Source organism: Neomonachus schauinslandi, chromosome 16, assembly GCF_002201575.2.
Source record: "Neomonachus schauinslandi chromosome 16, ASM220157v2, whole genome shotgun sequence".
In the NCBI taxonomy this organism is placed as follows: Eukaryota; Metazoa; Chordata; class Mammalia; order Carnivora; family Phocidae; genus Neomonachus; species Neomonachus schauinslandi.
In genome coordinates, this window is record NC_058418.1 from 17,206,684 (window position 1) to 17,215,516 (window position 8,833).

The 8,833-nt window shown below is 50.9% G+C and overlaps 1 protein-coding gene across 3 annotated transcripts in view; it reads right to left on the bottom strand.

Moving 5' to 3' along the window:
* Positions 1-4,360: 4,360 nt before the first annotated feature.
* GPI (glucose-6-phosphate isomerase) overlaps positions 4,361-8,833 on the bottom strand; it is a 23,062-nt gene continuing 18,589 nt past the window's right edge. For 2 of the 3 annotated variants that reach the window (XM_044911423.1, XM_021701125.1), the window contains 9 exons: positions 8,312-8,372; positions 7,847-7,890; positions 7,582-7,734; positions 6,395-6,524; positions 6,192-6,268; positions 5,078-5,206; positions 4,778-4,853; positions 4,626-4,692; positions 4,361-4,513 (listed from right to left, as the gene is read on the bottom strand). In XM_044911423.1, the coding sequence (XP_044767358.1) occupies positions 4,378-4,513; positions 4,626-4,692; positions 4,778-4,853; positions 5,078-5,206; positions 6,192-6,268; positions 6,395-6,524; positions 7,582-7,734; positions 7,847-7,890; positions 8,312-8,372 (873 nt within the window). In that variant the 3' untranslated portion in view covers positions 4,361-4,377. The remainder of the gene's footprint in view (positions 4,514-4,625; positions 4,693-4,777; positions 4,854-5,077; positions 5,207-6,191; positions 6,269-6,394; positions 6,525-7,581; positions 7,735-7,846; positions 7,891-8,311; positions 8,373-8,833) is intronic. The other variant, XM_044911422.1, reaches the window with a different exon arrangement.

Sequence of the window (8,833 nt, forward strand, 5' to 3'; positions counted from 1 at the left end):
CCACGTGGAAAGGCGAACTACGGCGGCCGAGACGGTGCGCCTCTCCGCGCACGCGCACTGGCTACACCTGCGAGACGGCCCCGCCCCCTTAAGGTTATGCTTAGGAGGATTAGGTACCCTGAGCTGCGCAGGCCTCAAAATCCGGGAGCCCCAGACGTTCTGTGCCTCCGAATGCGCCGAGGTAGGAAGTACGCACCATCTAGTATGAAGTAGTCTTGCCAAAAGATTTTACCTGAAGAGGAATAATAGTATTATCGTTAAGACAAAAAAAAGTTTTGATTTTTCAAGGTACACGTCAAAATGCTTACAGAGGAAATTGCGGAGCGGGCCGTGAGTTGGTAACTTGAAATTCGGCGTCAGACAGAGATCCTTGACTTATATGTTTGGGATTTTCCATAAGGGATTTTTTTTTTTTTTAAATGCCTGTGGCACAACCTAGGTGAATTTTGAAAACATCATGCTAAGTGAAAGAAGCCAGACACAAAAGGCCAAGTTCTGGAAAAGGTGAACTTCAAAGAAAGAAATCAGATCAATTGTTGTCAGGGTTTGGGTTCAGAGGGTAGGGATTGACCATAAAGGGGTGCCAGGAATCTACCTCTTCAGGTGATGAAATGCTGTAGATCTCAACTGTGGTGGTTATGTGACGTATACATTTGTCAAAACTCAAAACCGTACGCCAAAAGAAGGTGCGTTTTTCTGTATGTAAATTATACCTCAACCTGATTTTTTAGAAAATGCAGATTTCGGGGTTGCCTGGGTGGCTCAGTAGTTGAGCATCTGCCTTCGGCTCAGGTCATGATCCCAGGTTCCTGGGATGAGCCCCGCCTCGGGCTCCCTGCCTCTCCCTCTCCCCTTCCCCCTGCTTGTGTTCCCTCTCTCGCTGTGTCAGATAAATCTTAAAAAAAAAAAATGCAGATTTCAAAGGCACTCTTGCAGTCTTCATACTATAGTATACAAAGGAAGTGTATGTTTTCAAGGACTGACACCTTCAAGCAGGATATAAATGCCTCATGATGTTTGTTTGGCTCCAGCCCCAGCACAGACCTGGAGATGAAACCAGTTTGCTGCTTGGTTTATCACTGCCAATCTGCTTTAAAAGCTTTGGAAGGCACTGTGAAGTCTGACCTTGGTGTTCATTTCAGGTCTAGCCAAAGAGGGTGCATGAGTTGGCAGATACTTGTTATTTTAGGTTAAGTTTCCCAAGATACATATTTTTGGTTATGGCAAAAAGAAACAAACTTCAAAACTGGTATTCTTGCTACTACAGCAAAACATCTTCCAGCAGTTACGGAGCTTTTTCCATCATCAGTCACCTGTTTATATAACACTACTGACTACAACCCCTTGATCAAACTGTGATCACCGCATGAAGGCTTATTAGTTAAGATGAATTTTCAAGATGTTAATTGCTGCCCCATTGTGGAATTCAGAGGCAATGTAACATCAAATTTGAAACTGACGTTATTGTGGGGTCCTTGGAACGGTGTTAACAGAAAGGTGTTTGCATGTGTGAGATTTGAAGCATTCCACTTAATGATTTTATAGGGTTTGGACTTCCCTGGCAGACACACAAATCAAGTTGATAGTATTTATGTCTGTATGTATGCATGTAATCTCTGCCCCCAAGGTGGGGCTCGAACTCATGACCCAGAGATCAAGGCTTGCATGCTCCACTGACCTAGCCAGCAAGGCGCTCCCAGTTTATTTTTTAAAGATTTTATTTATTTGACAGAGACACAGCGAGAGAGGGAACACAAGCAGGGGGAGTGGGCGAGGGAGAAGCGATGCGGGGCTCGATCCCAGGACCCTGGGATCATGACGTGAGCCGAAGGCAGACGCTTAACGACTGAGCCACCCAGGTGCCCACCTCCCCCGTTTGTATTTGAGCAAGTACAGAATGAAGACTTTGAAGGCTGCTTGAATCTCACACTGAAGAGTTCTTCATGACAGTTAATTTTACGTACCAACTTAACTGGGTTAGGAGGTGCCCAGATAGCTGGTAAAACATATCTGGGATTGTCTGTGAGGGTGTTTCCAGAAAAGAATAGCATTTGCATCAGTAGACTGAGTAAAGAAGATCTGCCCTCACCAGTGTGGGTGGGCATCACCCAGTCTGTTGAGGGCCCTAAGAGAACAAAAAGGTAGAGGAAGGGTGAATTCTCTTTCTTCTTCAGCTGGGACATCCATCTTCTCCTACCCTCAGACTGAAACCTACCTGCCCTGGTTTCCCTGGTTCTCCAGCTTGTGGTAAACAGCATATTGTGGGACTTCCCAGCCTCTATAATCAGGTTTGCCAATTCTCATAATACATCTCCTCGCATATATCTGCATCCCACTGGTGATATTTCTCTGGAGAACCCTAAATAACACACTGTTCAAGAACTCACGACCACTGGCAGCCATAGGACCAGGGGAAGCCACAAGGGAGGATAGTGGTGGTGATGGGGGGAGGAGAGCAAGGCAGGGCCAAGGGACATGTGGCCATCTAACTGACATGTGCAAGTTCCTTCTGCATAAAGCATGACAGGAGACTTGGCGGCTGGCCTAGAGGAGCAGTGGTCCCACTCCTAAGAGATCCCTCATGTAAAGCCAAGTTAGCCTGAGGGGCTCTGCCACCTAGAATTTTTCTCTCTACAGACTGTTTTTTTGTGCTTGCTCTTTTGTAATAGAGGAGATGCCTCTGATGGGAAAAGACCTTCACTTTTTATCAGTTACGTTAAGAAAGCAGGTGGGTTGGGACTCCTGAGTGGCACAGTCAGTTAAGCATCTGACTCTTGGTTTTGGCTCAGGTTGTGATCTCAGGGTTATGAAGTTGAGTCCTGCGTTGGGCTCCGTGCTCAGCACAGAGTCTGCTTGAGTTTCTCTCCCTCCCTCCTGCTCTCTTTCTCTCTCAAATAAACAAATCTTTAAAAAAAAAAAAAAGGCAATAAAACTAAAGGAGGTCGGTTACCAGGAGCCTCAACAGAGCCCGACTGTCAAAAAACATCTTTACGTCACCTCTACCAAAGTGAGAAGTGGGCATTCGCTTTTGGAATTAAAAAAAAGCAAAACAAACACCAGAGAAGTGCGAACAATTTCTGAGTATTATTTTAAGCAGACGTTTGCACCCGTATGGTCACTTTCTGTAAGTAAGACATTCCTCCCTTTGAACCTCCATGGGTGCAGTTTGCCTTCTCCATATGGGAGCAAAAAATATAAATCCTGGCTTTTCTTGTCTTGAGGAAGGCACATGACCAAGCCAGAGTACAACCCATAAGTGGGCGACCCAGGAAAGAATGGGGTGAAGGCAGCTGTGATTACAGGGTCGGGGACAGCAGGGCTTTGTGCAAGGGGAACAGTCTTCCTGTCCAGATTCTGTATCGTGATCTAGGGTGTAGATCCTGGAAGCTCAGCCTCTAGTCTACCCGTCCATTCTACTCAACTTTTTTTTTTTTAAGATTTTATTTATTTGAAAGATAGAGAACATGAGCGGGGGAGGGTCAGAGGGAGAAGCAGACTCCCCGCCAAGCAGGGAGCCCGACGCGGGACTCAATCCAGGGACTCCAGGATCATGACCTGAGCCGAAGGCAGTCGCCTCAACCAACTGAGCCACCCAGGCACCCTCGACTTTTTTAAATAAAATTCCCTTTCTGGCTAGTTGGCCAAAAATATTATTTGATATCTCGAATAGAACATAAAAGGGTGGTATGTTCAAAATCCCTTTTTTCAATGTCTGTCTTATAAAAGGAAAGAATTACCTGAGCATCTGGCCAGAAGATGAGCATCACCCTTGACCCAGACTGGGTATTCACCCAAAATAGACCTAATCTAACGCAGCTTTTTAGAACTATCCAGTGAACAGAAGTGTGCAATTCCTCCGAAGTCACAGAGCAAAGGAGTGGACAAAGGAGAAAGAATTTGCTTACAGAAGCCAAGCTGCCCCTGTCACACTGACTGTGCCCCAACCCCCTCCTCCACTCTCTTCTCAAGGGACCATCCTCCACTCTGGACCTACTCACCACTTACAGTCAAGCCTCAATCAAGCAAGGCACATCACTCCTACCGGGCACCTAACTCCTGTGTAGAGCACCACTTCTGGAGATGAGAAGAGGCTGAGCCTACAACCTCCTTTGTGGCATCTTTATTTTTCTATCTGGTACATGAACAAAGTGAACATGGTCAATAAAATCAACTGCACCGAAACACTTCAGCTGACTGTAAAACAGAGGACACATGGACATGGAAGGGCGGGGTAGCAATTCCAGACTAGCTTCCCCCAAAGGGCTTATGCTCCAAGCCCGCAACCAGAGGCTGCTCTGGGCAGGACTGTGCAGGGCATCTCTGGGGAAGAGCGACAAGAAGGACCAGTCACAACAGGGACTGCAGCCGGGCATGAGTTTATTGGCTTCTGGCCTCACGCTCCTGCTTGATGAAGTTGATGAGCCCATTGGTGGAAGAGTCGTGAGAGGTCACTGGGCTACTGCCGTCAAGCTCAGGCTCGATTTTCTTGGCCAGCTGCTTTCCCAGCTCCACCCTGCCAGGACAAGGAGAAAGATGGTTAAAAAGAAGGTTCCAGCATCACGAGTGAAATCCACAAGCCAACCCATAGGCATTCTCTACCCTCCCCTTGAGGAGGAGCAACTCACCCCCACTGGTCAAAGCTGTTGATGTCCCAGATGATACCCTGAACGAAGATCTTGTGCTCGTACATGGCTATAGGAGTGGCAGATGGGGCACATTAAGGCTCGACCGGCTTTATCCAACCTACCCTAGGCCAGGACCTTCCCCACTCACTCACCAATCAAGGCTCCCAGAATGAATGGTGTGAGCTTGGTGAACACAATAGAGTTGGTTGGCCGATTTCCTTCAAAGACCTTTAGAAAACACCCAGGAATGTCCCCCGGTTAGTCATCACCCCCAAATCCTCACAAGGGATGTGCACCCTATCCCAGAGGCTGGGATATGCCTATCTGTAAGGACAGTCCCTCCTACCGGGTAGGACAAGCCAGGCACGCCATGAATCCCTACCCGGACCCCACAACTTTATCCTTCTGACTCCAGGATGCCAGCCACAGCCCACTTCAGGAGAGGTGCTGACCTTGTGTGGCAACAGCTTCTCCAGGGCCTCTGGACTCTTCCCCGCGGCCTGCAGCTCCTTCCGGGCCTCCTCTGTTGACTTCCCCTTCATCAGGGCCTCAGTCTGGGCCAAAAAGTTGGCCAGGAGGATCTGACAAGAGAGATACCCAGTTCCACTTGGAAGTCCTGTCTGAGCTCCAGGCATAGGGGCAAGACTGCCTGGCACTTCCCAGGTGGGGTTAGTCCCAGCCCCCAATGTAGAGCTCAAATGGAGCAAGGCGGGGATGGGAGGGCACACCGGACGACACGGCCAAGTAAGTGACAACAGTAACTGCCCTTTAAGGGATACGCATGACTTGCCAAGGACCCTGCTAAGAACTTAGCAATATCTATGTTTTTCTTTTTTTTTTTTTAAGATTTATTTATTTATTTGAGAGAGAGACAGAGACAGAGAATCCCAAACAGACTCCCCGCTGAACGTGGAGCCTGACTCGGGGCTCCATCTCACGACCCTGAGATGATGACCTGAGCCAAAACCAAGAGTCAGATGCTCAACCGACCAAGCCACCCAGGTGCCCCTACCGTATCTATCTTATGGTCTTCCCATCTGCTGCTGTAGTAAGCACCATCTTGGCTCCATGACCTTTGCCCCCTCCCTGCTGTTACACCTCTGTGGGTTACATTACATGGCAAAGGAGATCTTACAGATGGAATGAAGGTAACAGACCTTGAGACAGGGATAGGTGGGCCCAATGTAATCACGTGGGCCCTTAGAAGTAGAAGACGAAGACAAATGAGTCGGTCAGAGAGATGCAACAGAAGGGGCAGGGCAGAATCGAGGCTGGAGCGGGACGCATCCCACCACTGCCGGCTCTGAGATGGAAGGCACCACAGGCCAAGGTGGCTTGTTGAAGTTGAGAATGATCCCTGAGCAGACACCCAGCGGAGCCTGCTGGACTTCAGACCCACAGAAACCGAGATAAAAACTGGGTGTTGTTTTAAGTCACTAAGGTGTGTAATTTATTATGGCAGGAACAGAAAACTAATATAACTGCCAACTAATGCATCAGCTCCTAAGCAGCCTGGGTGAAGGCGAGCCTAAGAAAGTGTGAGGAGAGGCAGGACAAGGCTCTTACCTTGTGATGCAAACCCTTCCTTATTGGGTGCTGGGTCTGGACTGGGATGAGGAAGTCACAAGGTATCATCTTGGTGCCTGTAAAGGGTACAATGGTCACCCAAGCGCCTACCCCAGCCCACGGGAGCCACCCGAAGGAGAAGTCTCTGCTGGTGGGCCTTCCACGTCCACAGCAGCACCCCTGCCCCGGGCAGGGGGCCCTACCTTGGTGGATGAGCTGGTAGAAGGCATGCTGGCCATTGGTCCCTGGCTCCCCCCACACAATGGGGCCCGTCTGGTGGTCCACACGAGTGCCGGACTTGGTGATGTACTTCCCGTTGGACTCCATGTCACCCTGGAACAGGGACAGAAACCCAGCCCTCTAGCTGCAAGTCTTGCTTTTCTTCATGAACTGTGCCCAAATCCTGCCTGGGATGTAGCACACATACCTGCCCTGCCTTGTGTGGTGTCCATAGGCAGGACCCTTCTATCTCCCCTCACCTGTGAGAACACAGGCTCATAGCTTTCTGGCTTACACCATCAAGGGAAGGACCTATGACTAGGAGAAGGTGGGTATGGAGGTCTGAGGAAGACCTCCCTAAGAGCAGAAATAGGTCACAGTATTTTTAACTGATGTCTTTTTTTTTTTAAATTTATTTATTTAAGTAATCTCTACACCCCACGTGGGGCTTGAACTCATGATCCCAAGATCAAGAGTTGCATGCTCTTCCGACCGAGCCAGCCAGGAGGCCCTCTTCAACTGATATCTTAAGAGAAAGGCTGGCTGGGGATCCAGGGTATAGAGCCTTTGACATCTGCCACCTCAACCAGATGCTGGGCTGTGGGGAGCCCTGGCCCCTTCTTTAATCAGCTTCAGGTGTTGGTGAAAGTCTGCTGTGCCGGCCCAAGGGCTGCAGGGCACAAACTAGGTTCACGCCAAACAAACTGGGGACAGATGTGGAAGGGCTGCCTGGAACAGAATCTAGACTAGGAGACAGGCTGCTTGGTCCCCAGGGGTTCTGGATTTGCAGAGGTGCAGAAGGCCATGAGTAGCCCAAAGGGGCACCACAGACTGGGTGTGAACTTGCTTTCCTGGAGGGACGAGGGCAGTACAAGCCATTGGGGTCCCTGCTGGCGGCCCCACCCTCTGGCAGGCACACAGAGTGATGGCCAAGGAAGAAATGACCCAGGCGAGACACATGCCCTGAGGGCCTGACAGGCCACCACGATAACTAGTCATGCCCTCCCACGGTGGTCAAACTTGGCTAATACTCATCAAACAGACCCTGGTGACACGGATTCACCCTGAGATTGGAACACAAGTAGGCTTTGGCTGCGCCCAAGGGCAGTGGGGGAGAAAGCCGCTGGAGGGGCAGGAACCTGACTCCAAGGCCTGGCCTGGCAGCTGGTACCTGCTGGAAGTAGGCCGCAAAGCGGTGTAGATACTGGTCATAGGGCAGCATGGCCTGCGTCTCACACCCGAAGCAGTTGATGTACCAGACACCCAGCAGAGCCAGCAGGACGGGGGCGTTCTTCTCCAGGGGCGTCGTACGGAAGTGCTGGTCCTGAAACCAGAGCAGGGTGGGTGGGAGCTGAGCAGCCACCCTGGAGGGAGGGGCGGAGGGAGCTGGACCAACCAAATGTCTCTGGCAGAGAACACAAGCCTCAGCTACTTACCATCCAGTGGGCCCCTGAGAGCAGCTGCTCGAAGTTGTCAAATCCTGCGACACAAAGGCAGCGTCAACAGAAACGGTCATGCCCAGTGCCCTCGTGGCAGTGGACACAGCTTCTTTTTGCAACCAAGGAAAAGCTGACGCCGATGTGCAGCCAGAAGAAACAGGACCTGGGAAGACCTGGGCCTACAAAAGGCTCTCTAACCAGAGTCAGCCTTGAGCGCAAAGGCCGATCTAACTTCACCTACCATGGGAAACGACAGAACAGCAGGTGTGGGGGGTAGAGAGAAAGGCCAACCTGCAAACGCCAGAGAAAGTCAGGCCCGCCCTCCTAACCTGAAAGAAATGTTCCAGCCAAAGGGACAGAAGCCAGTGGCCTGTGGGGTCAGAAAGGTTTTCAGGGACATGAGACACCCACCCCTGACCGTAGACTACAACATGGTCTCCCAAGACTAAAACACACACTCACCCACATGCAGTGCAATGGAGAGTCCAATGGCCGACCACAGCGAGTAGCGTCCTCCTACCCACTAGGAGAGACAGGAAAAGGTGCTGCAGAAGGGTTGGCACGCCCCGCCCCCCACCCTCCTGCCACAAAACTTGCCCCCTGAGAGCAATGCTCTTCCACAGTGCAGCATGGAGGGCCTGGGCCCAACCCACCTCTGGGAAGCAAGACAGCAGGCCAGGCGCTGGCAACTCTTTGTGCTGACCAACGGGGCAGACTATGTGGGACTGATCAGAGCCACAAGACTCAACTGAAGACCTTACCATGGCTGGCCCTGTCTCCTCAGACACAGACAGACCCAGTACTTCATACTTGCACCAGGCCCGGCCTCCTCCTCAGACAGACAGACCCAGCGCCTCATACCCATGCCAGGCCCAGGCTCCTCCTCTGACGGAGAGACCCAGCGCCTCATACCTGCGCCAGACCCCACCTCCTCCTAAGACAGACAGACCCAGCACCTCATACCTGCGCCAGGCCCAGGCTCCT